The sequence below is a fragment of the Diabrotica undecimpunctata genome, chromosome 9 (genome assembly GCF_040954645.1).
Source record: "Diabrotica undecimpunctata isolate CICGRU chromosome 9, icDiaUnde3, whole genome shotgun sequence".
NCBI classification, from domain to species: domain Eukaryota; kingdom Metazoa; phylum Arthropoda; class Insecta; order Coleoptera; family Chrysomelidae; genus Diabrotica; species Diabrotica undecimpunctata.
The window spans coordinates 125,710,535-125,729,970 of record NC_092811.1 but is presented as its reverse complement, the minus strand read 5'-3'; the positions used below and the strand labels follow the sequence as shown (position 1 = coordinate 125,729,970).

Genomic DNA, 19,436 nt, shown 5'->3' with positions numbered 1-19,436 from the left:
GCACCAGGTATGATCCTAATCTTTCAGCAAATCAGATGAACTTAATACATTGTGTTTATTTTAATATATCTCAAGCAACGACGAACAAACAGATTAACATGTTGATTTAAACTCAACATACTAAAGCTGAGGAATTCCAAGAAGATTTAAAAATGTAGATATAAATAGGGATCATGTTGTAATAATAGTACAATTGGAAACACCATAGAAAAACCTTTAGATATATCTAACATAGAAGTGTTAAAATACATTTAAGGAAGACTATGAAAATAAGTAACGGTAAATCTGAAAGAAAAACTCGAAACAGACGCTATAAAACCGGGTGGAATCAATTCAACAGGGTATTTAGAAGACCAAAATTCACAGCATTTTAAATTATTTTATAAATAATAAGATAGGAAATTCTCAATAATAAATTAAAAGAAATCGGTTAACAGCCTCGAGTCAATTAAAAAATAAATGTTTCAGTCTTTATTATTCTTCTACTTGCGTAATCTTCTGCACTGCTTTCATTGTGTGCGACCACAATCTCTTGGGGTATCTGATTTTCTCTGTTTCTGGACTCCTGGGCGTCTTTTTCTGAAGATACTACTTTTGACACAATACCTACTTCCCAACTTGGCTGTCTTTAGCAACCAACTGGGTAGACCCTGATTAGATGGACAATCATTCTGTGTTTTTCTGTACATTCTCTATATGTTATTATCTATTGAGAATATCTCTGGTCTTAAGGAAACTTCTTATGGCCTGGTGGAAAAAGTATCTTGTTCCGTTCTTAGCCACCTTCCTTAGTTGTGTGTACTGGAGTCTTTCTTGGATGGTTGCATTTGAAATTTGGTCTTGCCATGTCTATCCCTCTATAAGTCTGTAGTAAGCCGTTTTTGTTCTTCACCTTATATTAAAAAATATAAGCTTCACCTTATACTTCACCTCAACCTCCACCAAAAATTTTTCAAGATTTATAAACTGAAATACTTTATATTATATATGATATTTATTTTCAAAACTTAAAGACTATACAAAACTTGTTAAAAACGTACATTTTAGTTACATTTCACCTTTTTTAATTGTTTGCATGACAATAACAATTTTTTGTTTAAAATTTACAAAATCGGATAGGAATTATCATCGTTAATATGACATATATTTTTTCCTCTTGCTATCCTCATATATCCGTCTTCACCCCAGTCTTCCCCCCAAGAATTTTTGATCAAAATGTACTCATCAGTGTAACCTGTAGCCAGTATCGCGTGATTGATATGGTCTCCGCAATATTTGTCATCATAAATGCCTCCTGCATAGTATGGCCAATCAGATGCATCAGCGGAGACAGCGATTGGACCCACGGTAGCTGAAAATTAAAATAAGTTAAAAAAAACGTATACCTATATTTTCATTTGTTAGCAAAAATATGTCTAATTTTTTAATTATGGCAAACTTAATGGAAATATTCTAATTAATAAAGCAAAACATTATGGGTACTTGAATAGTGTAACTAGCAACACCCTAGTCAAATAACAAAAAACACATCGCATAAAGAAAACTGCAAATAAAAAAATATTGCAACTGTATGGCAAATAAAATTCTCTCGATTTATTACCGAAAGGTTCATAAACTAGTACAGTTTTTAAGTAGACTGAATGGCCTGTACTACCTAAGATAAATCTGGGAATCATCGAACATCCACGATAAAATTCTGCACAATTCTCTGCACTTTTGTAGTCCCTAAATATCTTAACTTTAAATAGCTCAAGTGTTTACCTACGGTTACTGATGCATTGCCGAATTTCAACTCAAATAAGTACAATGATAGAATCCTACTGGTTATCTTCTAGAACGTTTCTGAGGAAATCAAAAAAAGTTTCAATCAGAAAAAAGCACCAGGATTTGATCCAATAACGAGAGAGATTTTGGAAGATTCAAAGCAATTCTTTGGTCAAATTAACAACTTCAATCAATAGTGGTATTAGGCTTAACTATGTATCATATGAACGGAAAACATCTGAAGTCATAATGGTCCCAAAACCTGGTAAGAACTTAACCAGAGTGTAGTCTGACTGCTATCATTGACCAAAGGGATGTGACACGAAGAAATGAATTTGGCTTCAAAATTAATCACTTGAACAATAAACAAGTACACCGACTAACAGATGTCATTTAAAAAGAAATAGGAAAACAAAATTCTTCTTTCCTATTTCTATAAAGATCTTTTTCATAAATCTCAAAAATCTCAACAGACCTACCAAAACCACACCCATACCAAAGCGTCCAGAAAAGCCGAATATTAATAGAATTCTTGAACGGATAAAATTATTTAAACTTAATTTAATATTTTTATTGGGAATGAACTACAATCTTAATTTAAAATAAGCTTATTTTGGTATTTCAATGTCCACTTCGAAAATTAATCTCAAAATATAAATTCAACATTTTTTTTTTCGTATTTTTAGAACAATTTCCGAAAAGGAAATCGAAACTTCGACATAAACATATTTTACACTAAAATTATTATTGATTTTCAAAAGTAAATTAAGTTTAAATGATTTTATCTCTTTAAGGTTTTTTATTAATATTTCGCATTAAAATGCCACAAGAAAATAGCTTCAGAACAGTCATTTAAACTTCTTACTTGACAAACCACTAATAGTCTATAAACCCAGGGAGATTTTAAATGGGTCATGTGACCCAGTGTGAATCACATATAAAACAATACTACAATATGTAATAACAAGTTTAGAGACTATGCCGTTAATTTTTATCGGTATTGGTGAGTCATAAGTCAATCACTTAAGGGGATATGTTTTTTTTGGTCAAACAAAAAAACATCTTTTTTTGTACGTCATGTATACCTTAGAACTTAGCTAGGTAATATAAAAATATTGACCTGCGACCTAATAACGTACAAAGATATTGGTACCAGGAACAGGGAAATTTTTTTGTATTCGGAAAACTGTTTTTCCATTTTCAGTAATTTGACACAGTACGGCATCCATACAAAAATTTAGAATAACGCTTGGCCAAATAATGGACCATTTGATGGAAAGAGCTGAAAACATGCATTTGCCACGCCAAACCCGAAATGATGCAAGAAAATTTGCTGGAATGGAACCAATAAAAGAGAACAACCCTGAGCCTTCAATCACTAAGAGAAAGTACTGTACATTTTGCAAGAATAGAAAATGTAGATATTATTGTAAAAAATGCGCCTGTTGCATTTGTTTGCAACATGCTAATTACGTATATCCTAATCCTAATTGTAGGGAAAACCTTTGACTTCCTAATTCTATCGAAAACTTGTGATTTTAACATTTTAAGTTTCCAGTATAAACCCACTGTAGTAAGGAATATTTAACGTAGTAATGTATTTCTGATATTTTATAACATTAAACTACTAGTTGTATTGCTGCATAATTATTAATTAAAACTTGTTACCCATAGGCCTCTCGGGCCTAACTTGTGCTATAATGAATTTTTTTTTCACGTGTTTCCTGTAGGGTTAATTATTTATATATATATATATATATATATATATTATATATATATATATATATATATATATATATATATATATATATGTATATATATATATATATATATATATATACAGTAGTCTCTCTCTATAACGATTCCCTATATAATGATAATTCCTCTATAACGATGAAAACTTGAAAACTTTCTCTATACCGATATCGTTCTCTCTTTATAGCGATAACTTTTTAGCGTTCAATAGTTGATGACAAATGTGTTATTGTGTTTAAAGTTCAGACTACCTGAGTCACGAGTGGCAAGATCATTGTCCAGCGGTTGTTTTGTTTTGCGCTTAAGGAATGCGGCCACCCATTCTACTCTTTCTTATCAAAGAATTAAGTGACTCAAGTTTATTTTTCGGGCGTCTTACCTAACTGTTATCACACAGATGTTGTCATCTATTGACGATTTTTCATTTCCAGTTTGAGTTGTGTCTTAGTATGTCAACAGTCAACATGTTTTCGAAAAAGCGTAAAGTGCTCTCGGTGGAGGAAAAGTTATCGATAACTTGAGCAATAGAGAAAGGGGAACAGCAATCGGATGTCGTTCTCCGGACGGGGCTGTCTTAGTTAACTGTGTTTACGATATGGAAGGACAGAAAAAAGTGGCTTAAAGCGGAGATGGAGGGCGGTAGCAGGAAGAAGTTACGGAAACCTTAGCACAAAGATTTAGATCGCACTATGCTTCAGTGGTCCCAGCAGCAGCATATGAACCATATTCCACTTTCTGGGCCTGTGGTCAGGACAAAAGCTGAGTTTTTTGCAACTGAACTTGGAATTGAGAATTTCAAGGCATCTGAGGGTTGGCTGAGTAAGTGGAAGCTGCAACACAAGATCAACTACAGTTAAATCAGGTGAGAGGCTCACGATGTTAACAAAAACGTAACGGATGATTGGCTAGAAAACGTGTGGCCTGGACTGAGGGCACGATATGCGTCAGACGACATTTTCAATGCGGATGAGACTGGATTGTTTTTTAAAATTGTACTTTAAAAGACCAAACAGAACTTTAAAATTTAAATTGGAAAAGTGCGTTGGTGGAAAGCTCTCTAAGGAACGCATTACAGTTTTAGTGGCCGCTAACATGACAGGTTCGGTGAAGCGAAAATTGTTAGTGATAGGGAAGTCGAAAAACCCGCGTTGCTTTAAAAACATAAAAAATCTACCGGTGACCTATAAAGCAAACACGAGTGCGTGGATGACCTCGGAAATTTTTGAAGAAGCGATAAGAATAGAAAGAAAAAAAGTGGGATATCGAGCTTAAAGGGAAAAAAATTCTTTTGCTTGTAGACAATTGTCCTGCCCATCATGTATTGCGCGACCTTCAAAACATCGAACTCTGTTTTCTGCCAGCAAACACAACGAGTGTCCTTCAGCCCATGGATCAAAGTGTCATCAAGAGTTTGAAGAGCTATTACAGGAGAAGACTTTTGATGGAATTGGTTGAGAATAATGGAGATCTTAAACTAAACATTCTTGACGCCGTCCTAATGATTAGTAAATCCTGGGACGAGGTGACGAGCAATACAATAAAACATTCCTTCAAACACGCAGGATGGCTGAAAGATCAAGGATTGACTGATGATGAAGATGACCTGCCATTAGATGTTTGGGCCAGACAGTTTGAACTTACTGTCACCTACGGACCGGAAGAGCTAACAGATTTTGAAGAAGTTAATGAAAATGTAGCTACAACATCTGGACTTTCTGACGAGGACATCCTGCAAGCAGTTCGTGTAGAAGAACAAAAAAACAGTGACTCGGAAGTGGTGCCAGAACCAGCTCCGACCCCTCAGCAGGCATTGGATGCGGCAAAAGTACTGCATCGATTCTTCATCCATCAGGAAGACGATATGAGTGCTGTGGAAGATTTGATGCGTCTTCAGGACAAGGTCAAGTCAGTTCTGTGGAAAGGGGAAAGAAGACAGACCAAGGTGACAGACTTTTTTTGGTAATGTAGGCTAAATATATTTTACAGTAGCATATTATTTTTTTTTATTGTACAGTACACATGTTTTAATTGTACAGTCATTTTTTATACTGTATTGCTTATATTATTCGTTAATAAATCTATGTGGAATACAATGTTAATTCATTTATATTCGTTTTGATAATTTTTTTAAATTAAAATGGGTTATTTAGTACAGTATTATTATTATTACAGTGCTGAATTTTGTCTCTCCCTGTATAACAATCTCTCCTTATAACGATGAAAATTCCCGGTCTTTTGCATATCGTTATAGAGAGAGGACTGTATATAATTATAATGAACCAGAAGTATTTGCTATATATATATATATATATATATATATATATATATATATATATATATATATATATATATATATCTACATACCAATAGCTGAAATTAAATCTTCTTCAGTTGGATTCAGATGTTTATATCCCGAGAGGGAAGCGATCGATTTTTTGACATTTTTGTTGCATTCCTGGTCCTTTTCATGATATGGATAATCCGCTTCAGAGCTAATACCGTTATATTTAACATATTTGAAAGCCTTTACTTGGTCTCCATCCTCACAACCAAGATTTTCCGTTGAGCAGTCGATTAGATTTTGTGGACTCAAAGAAACTGTTTGGTTTTTATGAATTGCTACTTGTCCCTCCAGAGCTCCAACCTAGAAAATAATGGTGTTTGTTGTTTTACTTACTGTTTATTGAGTTATATGGATATATGCTTAATTTGGTATTGAGAGAGATAAACGGCCGGTTTCCGAAACGTTATTCAAATCTCCAATCATGTAATCAAGTATCAAATTTGATCAATTGTTAACAAGCGACAGGTTTCCGAAACGAAAATTATGGTAAAATTACGTGATCACCGATTTATATATTATTTGACATACGATTTTACATGGAAACAGTAGAATCGATTGTAATCGTTTATTATTTCTGTACGAATTGTTCTTTATCTTGCTCTAAATTAAGAAAGTAATGTTGCTGTTTCACTTTACCATCATTCCTGTTTATGTGTAATCTGCATTCTGAAAATCAACAAACAAACATAACCTAACGAACTAATAATTTTGTGTCGTTCGTTAATGTTTACCAATTTGTCATTTATCATCTTTAATTCTTAAAATGAACCTTTGTAACAATATTTTTGGGTTCTTTCTAAACAACAGCTTTTTATAAAACACCTTAGGTTTATGTATCTTACAACGTAACCAAAGATTTTATTTTATTTACTTACAACCATTGGTACATAACCAAAGATTATAAGATTAATTGTCCAAAAATCTCAGATTACCTGACAAGCTAGTATGACAGAAGTTTGATATAGATAAAACGATAATTAGCGTTTCGGAAACCCAAAATACTTCTGACAGGCTGTTAATCATCGATTATTTGCTTGTTAGATTAGTTAATGTGTGTTATGTGATTGAAGTTTGATCGATGTTTCTGTAACTCAAAATGCATGTAATCGACTGTTAACAGTAGATTACCTAATTTTGATAATGATCAGCCTTTCGGAAACCGGCTGTAAGAGTAATAAATATTAAACAAAGGAAATAATAGTATATTATAGTAAAATATCTGTAAGTAACCACTCCTGTAAAGTGAATACCACGACTCTGAATTCCTGGTCATTAGAAATGGAAATTTCGCTATTTTGTACATCTTTGTGCCGACGATTCTCTTAATTAAACGACAGCAAGCACCCATTATCGGAATTTCGTAGTACTCTAGCTATTAGCTAAATTTCCCAATATTCCTCCACGTTTTTCTATCTTCTGCCATTCTAGCACATTCTGACAATGGAGCGCCAATGGTAGCAACAATATGGTCCGTTATCGTGTGGGAGATCTACCTCTATTTCTTTTGCCTTCTACTTTTCCCTGGATGGTAAGTTTTTCAAGACCATTTCTTCGAAGCACATGTCCAAAATAGCTTATTATTTGTTCTGATATTTGTGTTCTTAGTCTTTTCTTTATGTTTAGCTGGTCCAGTATGGATTCATTTGTTCTTCGGGCCACCCATGGTATTCTCAGCATTCGTCTCCAGCAGTACATCTCAAATACATCTATGTTCTTTTTGTCTTTCTCAGTAAGGGTCCAGCATTCCGATGCATAAGTAAAAACTGGGAAAAGTAGACTTCTTACTAGTCTTATTTTTGTATCGGTAGTTATTTCATGGCTTTTCAAAATTTTTGTTAATTTTGCCATAGCGCTTTTTGCGATTGCTAACCGCCGCTTTATTTCTTCAGTACAGCCTCCTTTGTTGGTTAATAATGAGCCCAGATACACAAATTTATCTACAACAGCGATATTGTTTATTATGACCAGATGATTTTGATTGTTGTTAGCTCCGTCAATTATCATGATTCTCGTTTTATCTCTGTTTATTTTAAGGCCCATCGTTAAGCTTACGTCTTCTATCCGTTGTAGCAGGTGAATCAATTCAGCTTCAGAATTCAGCGAGGATAGTAGTATCATCTGCATATCTCAAGTTGCAAATCTTCTTCCCGCCAATGGTGATGCCACCGTTCCAGTCCTCAGTAACTTTCCGCATTATCCATTCACCATAGATGTTAAATAGAATTGAGCTTAGTATGCAGCCTTGTCTCACGCCCTTTGTGACCCTGAAACTATCGGTTAGTTCCCCATTTATTCTAACTCTAGCATAATTGTTATTGTACAGGCTTTTAATTAGCAGTATCAGATGATTGGGGACTCCCATTTCAGACAAAACCTGCCACATTTTACTCCAGTTGACCAAATGGAAAGCTTTACTATAATCTATAAAGCACAAATATGTTGTGATGTTGAATTCTCTGGATTTTTCTACAATCTGCCGTACGTTTAAAATTTGTTCTCTAGTACCACGTACGGGGACGAAACCTGCTTGTTCCTCCGCAATGTTAGGTAGTAAAAAGGGCTTTATCCTCTCGAGAATTATGTGTAAGAGTATCTTACTGAAATGCGCAATTAGAGCAAAATCACCCTCAGTAAAGGGCAATAAAATTCGACCATTCTCAAGAAATATAAATACAGTACTCATAAAACCTCCGTTAATCGAAATAATTAGTGAGAGGCCGTTTCGGATAACAAGAATTTCGGTTGAAAATAACATTGTTTTTTGTATTATTCTTGTATCAAATTACATAGTATTCTTGGTCAAAGTTAGTATTAAAAAATACTATGAGGTGATTTCGTAATATTTTCTTTAATATGTAAATACAGAATAAAGCAATAAAATTAAAGAAAATGAACATGTTTAAAGTGTTTTTTAAAGAAATCTATTTTCTTTTACGTTTTTCTTTGACAACGAAATGTTTTGCAGCTACGTTTTGCCTTATTAGATTGTTCGACGAAACGTAAAGAAATCTGAAAAGGACAAACCGTTATGCAATAACAACAAAAATTAAGAACCTTATCGTGTTCCTAAACATTTAGGCCTACTGTATAAGATTCTTACCTCTAAGGCATTGAAAATCTCGTCATTGTTGTGCTGCCTGTCATCTGCTGGGTCATTACCTTCGTCGTCTGATAAACTCAGCTTATCTGGATGAAAAACCATATCAATGAAGTCGTGGTCGATGAATTCACTTTCTAAGTCATCAGCTGCTAACCAGTCCCGTATGTCTTAATTCATCATGGTTAATTTCATCATATCCTGGCAATTTTTTTATTAAAAGTTCAATTTCTTCAATATTTTCTTTTTCAGTATAGTCAGTCAAAATCCCATCAAAAAGTTGGTTCCAGCATGTTTTCAATGTTGAAAATTTGATCATAGTCCACGACTCAGTACATAATAAACAACATGTTTCGTTGTTAAAGATTTGAGAATTTCGGAAACGCTTTTAAATTCATTCTTCTTCTGTAATATCAGATGCCATTAGAACGCTCCTCTATAATGTCGCTTGAGTGTCTCTATTACTCCCTGGTCTAACGGCTGAATTAAGCTCGTTACATTAGGTGGCAAAAATCTGACAATTATGTTATAATTATAATAATAATAATGTATAATTTTGTAGATTTTGAGTTGGCGCATTGTCATCAAGCAACAATGCTTTGAGGGGAAGATTTTTTGATTTTAAAAAGGATTTTACAGTTGGGACGAATTTATTTTCAAATCATTTTGAAAACAAAGTGGTCGACCTCCATAAGTTTTTTTTTGGCTTCTATAAAATACTGGAAGTGCTTTCTCCGAAACATCTTTTAGAGCTCTTGTTTTTGTTATTTCCCAATACACATAAGCCTCAATGAGTGAGTTCCTGCTGCATTTCTACAAAACAGAACTGTTATTCGTCGTTTATTTATTTTTAGACCCACTATACTCTGTTCACGTTTTGATGCAAGTGATTTTTTGGGTAGCATTTTGAAATTTAATCCAGTCTCATCAGCGTTATAAATTTTATCTTTAGTGTAGTTTGCCAATAATATCTATTTCAGTTTTAAAAATATTAACAGCATCGTGGTCAGCCGATAGCTTTTCTCCCACATAAATCAACTTGACAAATAGCGTACCAAGAAATACAGTATGATAACCTCATTAGAAAAAATTTTTTAGATAACTGGGAATAGACGTAACTAGTAACGGAGATGTTGAAGAAGAAGTACGATAACAAAGCTTAAAAGCAACTAAAGCGGTAGGATCTTTTAATGACACAATCTGAAAGAAAAAACACCTAAGACAAGACACAAAAACAAGAATCTATAAAGCAGCAATTAGACCTATATTAACATACACGGTGGAGACAAAACCTGACAAATTTTAAACGAGACGACTACTAGAAACAACAGAGATGAAAATACTCCGACGAATATCAGGGAAAAGTCTGTTGGATAGAGAAAGAAGCGAAAACATAAGAAGAGCATGCAATATAGAAGACATAAATGGATGGGTGCCAAAACGGAAACAGGAGTGGAACGAACACATTAGTAAATTGTAAGAGGATATAATAGTACAAATAATAAGGCTAATATTGAAGAAGAAACAGGCTTTAAAACCTACATAAAAGAAGAAAGAAGAAGAATAAGAATCGCGTATCTATTTTTCCATTTGTCTAGCCAACCTAAACTTACTTTAAATCCTTCACCTTCATCGCCCATCATTTTGGATAATATTTTTGCCTTCTCTTGAATCATTGGTCCAGATAATGGTATTCTTTTGGCTCTTTGTTGTGTGAACCACAAATGAACAGCTTCATTAACCTTCTCATTGTGACTTAGTTTCATAGTTTTTTTGTTTGGCAATTTCGAAGCATGTTCCTCAAATTTGATTTTCATTTTAAGTTTATAGTATTGTCTACTGCTTATTAAATGTTTCTGCTTGGAGCATAATAGTCGACAGGTTTTTGTTTTAACGTGGCATTTATGGTTAACAGTTTTAGGTATACATTCTGTTTTACAGTTATTTTGTTGGATACTTTTTTGAGTCTTGTGTGAGGTTTAAACTGTAACAATTCTTGGATTTTCTCCTAACATTGATTATTGTCTTTGCCATTAATTTGTAAATGTAATTACTATTTAAATGGGAATAAGACACAATTAAAGGTTAAAGTACGTTTATTGACGTTTCAATTTCCAATTCGGAAATCATTTTCAAAATACAAACTAATGTTTGTATTTTGAGAACGATTTCCGAAGTGGAAATTAAAACGTCAATAAACGTACTTTAACCTTTAATTGTGGCTTATTCCCATTTAAATAGTAATTACTTTAACATGCCACAACATGCCAGAAAATAGCTTCAGAAAAAATTTATAAATGTGACCCAATATACTACAATAAAAAGCTAATTGTAAAACTGAAGCCATAGTTAAAAAAACAGCTTATATGGGGTAACATCATAGAAATAATACTTACTGTACTAAAAGCCCAACACGAACCACACGCTCCTTGGTTTCTTACAGGTAATACTGCCCCTTCATTCCTCCAATCAACAGATGATGGAACATTAACATTTGGATCGGCGATATACACTCCCAAACTTTCGTTAAGTTTTGGCTTTGAAGCAGCTTGGCGTGTTAGTAGAGCCTTGAACTCTTCTTTGGTCCAATCGGCAAATGTAGTGACACCCTTGAACCAACTCACCTCTCCTCTGGCATATTTGGCGTTATGCTCTTCAATACCACGAAGGTTGTCTTGGAAAATTTGGAATCTTAGTTTGTCTTCTGTAATTTTATAATGCTTTGAATATTTGTCCTTAAAATGAAAGCAAAATAAGTTTTATCTTTTGTACTATTAATTAAAAAAATATATTATTAACTGACAGAAACATAATCAAGCCTAGTGTTGACCTCTGGAGGCTTACACCACAGGCTATTATACGTCATAAGTTGCAGTAATCTTTTACTTTAACAATGAAAAATTCTGTCTAAAAGAAACTATTCTAACTATAAATATACCTAACTCCTCACAATAGCTTTCTTACAAATACCTTATCACTTGTTTATTTTCTTGGCTTCTTATAATTAGACTAGCATAAAACTTAATTGATTTATGATAAAAAATATTTAGGTTTTATAAAGTAAATAAGGAACACTTGCTTGAGGGCATACCTTTACAGATTTGGAAAGGGAGAAAATAACAAATTCCTGTATTATGAAATATCGGACACTGTCTCATACACTCTATTGGTATGCGATAGAGGGACATACGAAAGGAGTCTGCTTTTGAGAGAACTAGGAAGTAGGGTGCAATTAGTCACGAAACTTGTGGAGGAGATACCACGGTCGTCAGATCGGTTAAGAGTAGTTCAGAGATATATGTGGAGAACGTTTAAAGAAAGGATAAAAAAGGCTCCCGAAGAGAGGCAGAGTGACCAGGAGCAAGCAAAAAGATAAAGCAGAATGGGAATGGGCCGGAATAAAAATAAACAGGAAGAAACAGTGAAAGGGAAGGATTCAGTCGTAAGGAGAAAGGGCGAGAATGCATGATAATTATGCTTGAATTATATATCAGGTGAATGCATTCCCGACGTTGCGTGCTAATCAGGGTGGTTCGGGCATCTACGGATAAAGAGGGTGTTCTTCAAGTTAATCGTTCACTGGCATTGCCATAGATAGTGTTCGAACAACACCTGCTTGCGGTCTTGGATAACATCGTGGCCACGCTGGAGGAATGGTTCTTCCCATTTTCTAGCACCAAGGTTGCTTCAAACTTTTGACCCACCTCACTCGTAAAAGACAAAAAAAAGTGTTCAGTAATATGTTAAATACTTTGATACTTTTAATATTATTTATTTTATACGCCAATGATTTTTGTTCATTCCCTTATCATAAAAATCATACAAGATTAAGCTTACCTTGAAAGAGACCCAGTGTTGATAATCATTTAATTCAGCAGCGATTGCCACAATAAGACAAGCAATAAGAACAATCACTTTCATTATGGCTTTTCTGAAATAAACATATCCAAATATTATTACAAATCTTTAAGACGCTTAAAACATACTATGGCAGATATGGAATACAAGTAGTTAACTCATTATCTTGTAAGATTTGTTTATTTGACAATATTGTAAATTTTAAGAAAGAAACTTAATAAAATTATTTCCCATCAAGTAAATAACATATGTGGTTAATATGGCAGAAATTGTAGATATACGAGAAGGTCTAAAAACTAGAAAGGAGTTTTAATTTGTACCTAGCAGAAAACTGGCAAACTAAAAAAAAAGAGAACCCAACCAAAAAAAGAAAGAAAGGCTAATTTCAACCGAAACAATTGGATAAAACAAGTGATTCGTCGATAGACAAAGCTAGAAAACTAACTATATAGCTATAGGTCTACATGTCTTAAAATTAGCTCATATTTACAGAACCATTTTTATTTCGCACTTGTTTTATTATATTATTATAGAAATTTGGATAAATTTCTGTGGGGCATGTCTAAGTATTTGCTACACCGCTGGTTATAATAACAATGTAATAACAAAACTTGCTAGAACAATGTGTGGTGCTTCTGCAGATACACTTCGGATCTCTGCGATAGCTTTAGTTTTTTTAGTTGCAGAATATTGTGCTCCAGTATGCCTAAACAGTGCACATATCAACAAAATCGATGTTAAATTTAATCAAACCATGATAATAATCACTGGAACAATAAAATCAACCCCAATGAGAAGTCTTCCTATTTAAAGTAATATTACTCCAAAGATCTACGCCGTACATCAGCATTAGCGGGAGAATACCAGGAAATTATAGCAAATGTACAATTATCAAGTCATCAAAATATACCACACATCACAAAAGAGTTCCAGCTACTGAAATCTAGAAATCCTTTAATAAGAACTGCCCGAAAAATTTGTGATAGTTGTGATGGTCAACAAAATGAATGCCAACATGTAATTTGACTACATCCAGATATCCACCCCAATTCAATTCTTCACTGGATCAAATCTGCCCCGACCCATCTGAGCAAGGCTAAATCGCATACGTACGGGACGTAGTAAATGTGCTGACTCACTGTTCAAATAGGGCCGTGCAGAGGGTCCACAGTGCGATTGAGGATCACTTAGACATACTATAAACCACTGTGTTTCGGACTGCCCAAATAATGCCTACTGTGGAAACCTGCAGTACTTTGTGTAATGTTCCCAGAAGTAATTAAATGGCTGTGTAAATTGGACATTATTATTTAGTTTAATTTTATTTTAATACGCTAAATAAAATAACCCCTGGTATTCAAATATTATTCCCGTAATAATCCTACCGCGTAGCTATCACTGAATCGTAGGATAAGAAGTCAGTTAAGAGAACTAGTTTTAGATACCACCAACGGCGTACGTCATATTTAATTTGGTTAGAGTACCAAATCTCGGTATTTTGTGTTACAAAAGTTTTGCCAGGTATCCTCTATTAACTTTCTGAAAACGAGTTTGAGATCGTTAGCTAGTTGAATTATAGTTATTCCAATACTATGGTTGGCAGCTTCTTTAGCAAATACCAGGTTCGGAACGCAGGCGTCGTCGTCAAGAAATGGATGATACGGACTGAAACTTGCGGCAGAGAAAACCGAAGCCATTATTTTGAAGGGAAAAAGGAACAGGCAAAGTGTGGAATTATACTGTCATCTACGCGTCACCAGTCTGGAGCGGGGGTAGAGATAACGGTCTATAGGAGGCTCATGACACAAGTTAATAAAACAAATCTGTTGCGAGTGGCATGCGCCTACAAGACTCTGTCTGCAGCAGCCTTGTGGACCATCACTGAATGTGCTCAGTAGCAGGTTTTGGTGGTGGAAAGAAAAGAGATCTATGAGATAAGAGACCCAAACCTTACTGTAGTCGAGAAAAAAAAGGAAAGGGAAAAGTCGATTGAAAGATGGCAAGAAGAATGGAACAACGTGGAAAAAGTGACACAGTAAACAAAGATGCTGATCCCGAACATAATAGATTGGGTGGACTGTGGCCATAGGCGACTGTTGCAGGTGCTCCCAGGGCACGAGTGTTTTAGTGCCTACCTCTCTAAGTTAGGAAAGGCTGATATAGATGAATGCCTATACTGTGGGTACTCAAACACTGTAACACATACGATGTTAGTGCAAAAGATGGAACGAAGAAAGGAACAGAATGGAAAGAGAGAGGTGTAAATTTTGTTACAGTGAGAGGAATTATTAGGAGAATGATTGAAAATAAAGCAGGTTGGACTAGTGTACACAACTATATTCATGCAGTGATTAAGAAAAAAGAAGAAGATAGACACCTAGACAAACGGCGAAGGTAAGAGTGAATGATGCTGGAAATTGAAGGTGGAAAAGTGGGTCAGACTGTGTGAGTTAAACTATGTGAGTCAGACTGTGGGAAGGAGGAAATGACCGTCTGGGTGTGATCTCTTACTAAGAGCGATGAGGATCTTCCACGCGCTACCTGGAACGAGACAGGGAGCCTCTTTGCTGACAGTCTGTGGATGAATAAAGGCAGTGCTTCTGAAGTAATGCTGACCTTATAGCGGTTATTCCGCTTCAGGATCGCTGGATGATAGAGAAGGGTCTGATTTAGCACCTAGATGTTCGGCGTAGACTTGGCGACGAGAGGGGAATTTTAAAGCACCTCGGGAACTATAGTCGAAAGTACGAAGGACGAATTCTTCAACAAGGCCAGTCAGGCGACGTCCTTAACTGAGATGTTTTTTGGGGATTCCAGACCCCTCTATATAAAGACGAAAAAAGCTTCTATGGCAAAATGATCTGCTGTTTGATTATCAGTAATTCCAGTATAAAAAGGTAGCCATATAAGCGAGACGTTACATCTTGAGCAGAGAGATTTTGGTAGATAAATGTTTTGAACTAATGGGTGGTCAGTGAAAATTATATTGATCGAACGAATACATGAAAGGGAATTCGTACAATTGGCAATATGTCTGTTTGATGGGAGATGCATTTAAAATATAACAAAATGCTAAATGGTTTATCTGTGTAAATGCTGCTTATTAAGGGTAACCGAGATGATCTTATAAGTTTACGTTTAGTGTTGACTGCACAGACAACGACAGTGGAACTTTTAGAAGTATCGGTAAAAAGACTTAAATAATATGATTTTTTTTGTATAATTTCTAAAAATACTCTCTTTATAAGAATTTTAGAAGATTTATGTTTTTAAAAGATGGTAAATTTGGTGTGGTTAAGGTACAGGTTTTATGATAATATGTTGAACATTGTTATTGGCAAAAGAGGGTATTGTAGTAATTAGGGAATGAACGGGGTTAAAGGGATTTTCAAACGGTAATGCAGCATATAAAAGTAGAAGTGATTGTCGTCTTAAGGTAAGAGGAGATTCATTGGATTCATTAGACACCTAGCCATAGAGGGACAGCGCTTTTATGAACATTGTTTACTAAATCTATGTTAGATCAATAAGGCAGTATCATCGACACCCCATTGAAGGAGACTAATAGTTGTTAGAACGTTCAGCCTTTCAAAACAATAGATTTTAAGTTCAAAGAGAGAATTCTCCAATTAAATATGTAGTCAAATATCGTACAGAGAATTTTAAATTGAATAAATTCAGATAGTGGAAAATTGTTAAATAAAGTTTGAGGCAAGGGAGTGGAGGTCCGTCTTGAAAATTTTATTAACTTAATTTTAGTTTTGCTCTGAGAAAATGATTAACCCTAGAATACTAACCATCGTAATTTTTACGACGCCAATGTCATTGTTGTAGGATATTGTGGAAGGGGTACACCAGTATCTCTCGCCCGCTCATCTATTCTTACATTAGTGTATATCGAAACGTTTTACAAGTACAGTGACGCCTACACTATTAGTGAAGTACCTGCAAATGAGCACAGCTTCGTAAATATTACGAAGGTAAGTGGTAACGTTATAATTGCCAAAAACAACGATATTTTCAGTTTTTATTTTTTTTATTGTCAGTTTTTATTTTTTTATTATCAGTTATTTTTTTATTATCAGTTTTTATTTTTTTTTAGTGTGAAATATGAATATGAAACAGAGAGACATGCACAGGCCCCTCACGCAGCGGGAGTTGGAAGCTGAGTTGCAATTGTGCCTGGAAGAAATTTGGCCAGATAAATCAGATAACAATTCTGATAAATCGGAAAGTGGATCTGAAACAGAAGATGTCGTTTTAGAAGCATTCAGTCCATCTGAATCAGAGTTCGAACCATTAAGCGAAAACGACTCAGATTCCGACCATGACTTGCCATCCACTAGTAAGAAAAGAAAAAGAAGTTCTAAAAAGAGTAATGAGTTGGAAAAACAGTTTACTTCAGTGTTTCCAAGAAAAGAAAGTAATGGCTCTAAAATCGACAAGGAAAATAAATGTCCTGCTCAGCAAACTCTACCAAAAGAAGAAAAATCTCCAGAAATTGCAGCTAAAGAGAAGCAAATTTGGTTGCCGTCGAGTCTAAAAGGTAAAAATGGACACAGATGGTCCTCTCAACCAAAGGCCGCAACTAAAACTCCAAAACGTAATTTCGTACATTTTGTTCAAGGCCCCACTAATAAAACCAAGGAAGCACAAACTCCCTTAGATGCTTTTCATTGTTTTATGAGTCCAAATTCACTGGAAAAAATTCTAGAATATACAAATGCCGAAATTTCTGTTAGGGCACAAAAATATAAAGCCGAAAAACTTACAAACTCGAAAGTGAATATTGACGAATTGCATGCACTCCTAGGACTACTTATTTTTGCTGCTGCCCAAAAAGACAATCATTTAGCGACAAGACAAATGTTTGATGACAAAATTTCTGGTGCGATATATAAAGCAACTATGGGCCGGGAAAGATTTGAATTTCTTGTAGAATGTTTACGTTTTGATGATAAAATATCTAGACCACACAGAAAGGAAACAGACCTATTAGCAGCCATTCGTGAAATATGGGATGATCTTATACAGAACTGCAAAACGTCCTATAAGCCCGGATCATACCTAACAATCGATGAGCAGCTACTGGCTTTTAGGGGAAGATGTCCTTTCCGGATGTATATCCCAAACAAGCCAGCCAAATATGGACTGAAAATAGTAATGCTGTGTGACGTAGGTACCAAATATATGTTCGATGCAGAATTGTATTTAGGAAAGGGAACTAAAACCAATGGACAGCCTCTAGGAGAATATTATGTAAAACAATTAACTCAGGGTGTATACGGAAGTAAGCGTAACATAACCATGGATAATTGGTTTACGTCAGTACCACTAGCAACGGAGCTCTTAAAACCTCCTTACGATTTAACTATTGTTGGTACCCTACGGCAAAATAAAAGAGAAATACCTCCCGAGATGATAAATCTCAAAAATCGTGAAATTGGTCATTCCTTATTTTGCTTTGATGGTGAAAAAACAATGGTATCCTATAAGACAAAAGTAAATAAGTCTGTGCTTCTTCTGTCGACAATCCACAATGGTCCAGTAGAATGTGATCGAACAGGAAAGCCAGATATCATTAAATTTTATAATGCAACCAAGTACGGAGTAGACACATTTGACCAAATGTGCGGAAACATGAATATTTCCAGAAAAACACGAAGATGGCCTATTTGCCTGTTCTATGGCATGTTAAATATAGCTTGCATAAACTCTTGGATAATTTATAATCATAACCAACAACGACAGCAGAAAAAAACCATCACCAGAAAAAAATTTATGGCCATTTTGTCTGAACAACTGACTAAACCTTGGCTACAGCATCGTGTAAATTGGCCAACTTTGAACCGCTCGGTAAAGTTACTTATTGAAAATATTTTAAATCTGGAGCCGCAGCAAGAACGAATATGCCCTACTGTGTCAAAACGTGCCATGTGTCAATTTTGTCCGTCTAAAAGACGTCGAATGAAAACTCATCATTGCGAACACTGCCGACGTCCATTTTGTGGTGAACATCGCGCCCTTTGTTGTCAGCAGTGTAGTTCTAAAATTTAGAATTTATATTTTTTTGTGATTTTCAGGTTTTAGAAACATCTCTTTGTTCAAAATAATTTGTAAAATTACGTTAAATAAAATACTTTTTCAGTGACCACATTTTTTTTCTCAGCGTAGTAAATTTTACGATGGTTAGTATAAATGAAGGTAAAAATAAGGTTAGTATTCTAGGGTTAAAATGATTAAAATGAAAATAGTATATTAATATAAAATAATAAACAGAAACAACTTACCTTATTCTTGACAATAACAAAAATTCTATTTTGTTTTATGGCAAATTTATACAAAATTGTTGAAGAGCTAATCAGATTAGATTTCATTGTGGCGATTGACGACTTCAATGGAACTATTTAAACGATCCATAATTTATTTACTGATTTCTTTAATTTCGGCTATATATTAGTTTTTATATTTAGATGCAATAATGGTATATTTCTCATTGACTTTACAGATCTATCTGCAGGTGAAATCCTAGGTCATTATCATAAATGTTTCTATATGGACCGGAAATTTTAAAAATACATTTTTCATTGATAAAATTATTGAATTTCATTGTGGATA

General features: G+C 34.5%; 1 protein-coding gene across 1 annotated transcript; it reads right to left on the bottom strand.

Moving 5' to 3' along the window:
- Positions 1–983: 983 nt before the first annotated feature.
- Positions 984–19,155, bottom strand: LOC140449986 (cathepsin L-like proteinase). The gene is made up of 5 exons (XM_072543404.1): positions 19,109–19,155; positions 12,798–12,891; positions 11,357–11,695; positions 5,884–6,163; positions 984–1,351 (listed from the first exon to the last, which is right to left on the bottom strand). Exons 2-5 carry the CDS (start codon positions 12,879–12,881, stop codon positions 1,104–1,106), a joined length of 951 nt encoding a protein of 316 aa, XP_072399505.1. The 5' UTR covers positions 12,882–12,891; positions 19,109–19,155; the 3' UTR covers positions 984–1,103.
- Positions 19,156–19,436: the final 281 nt, after the last annotated feature.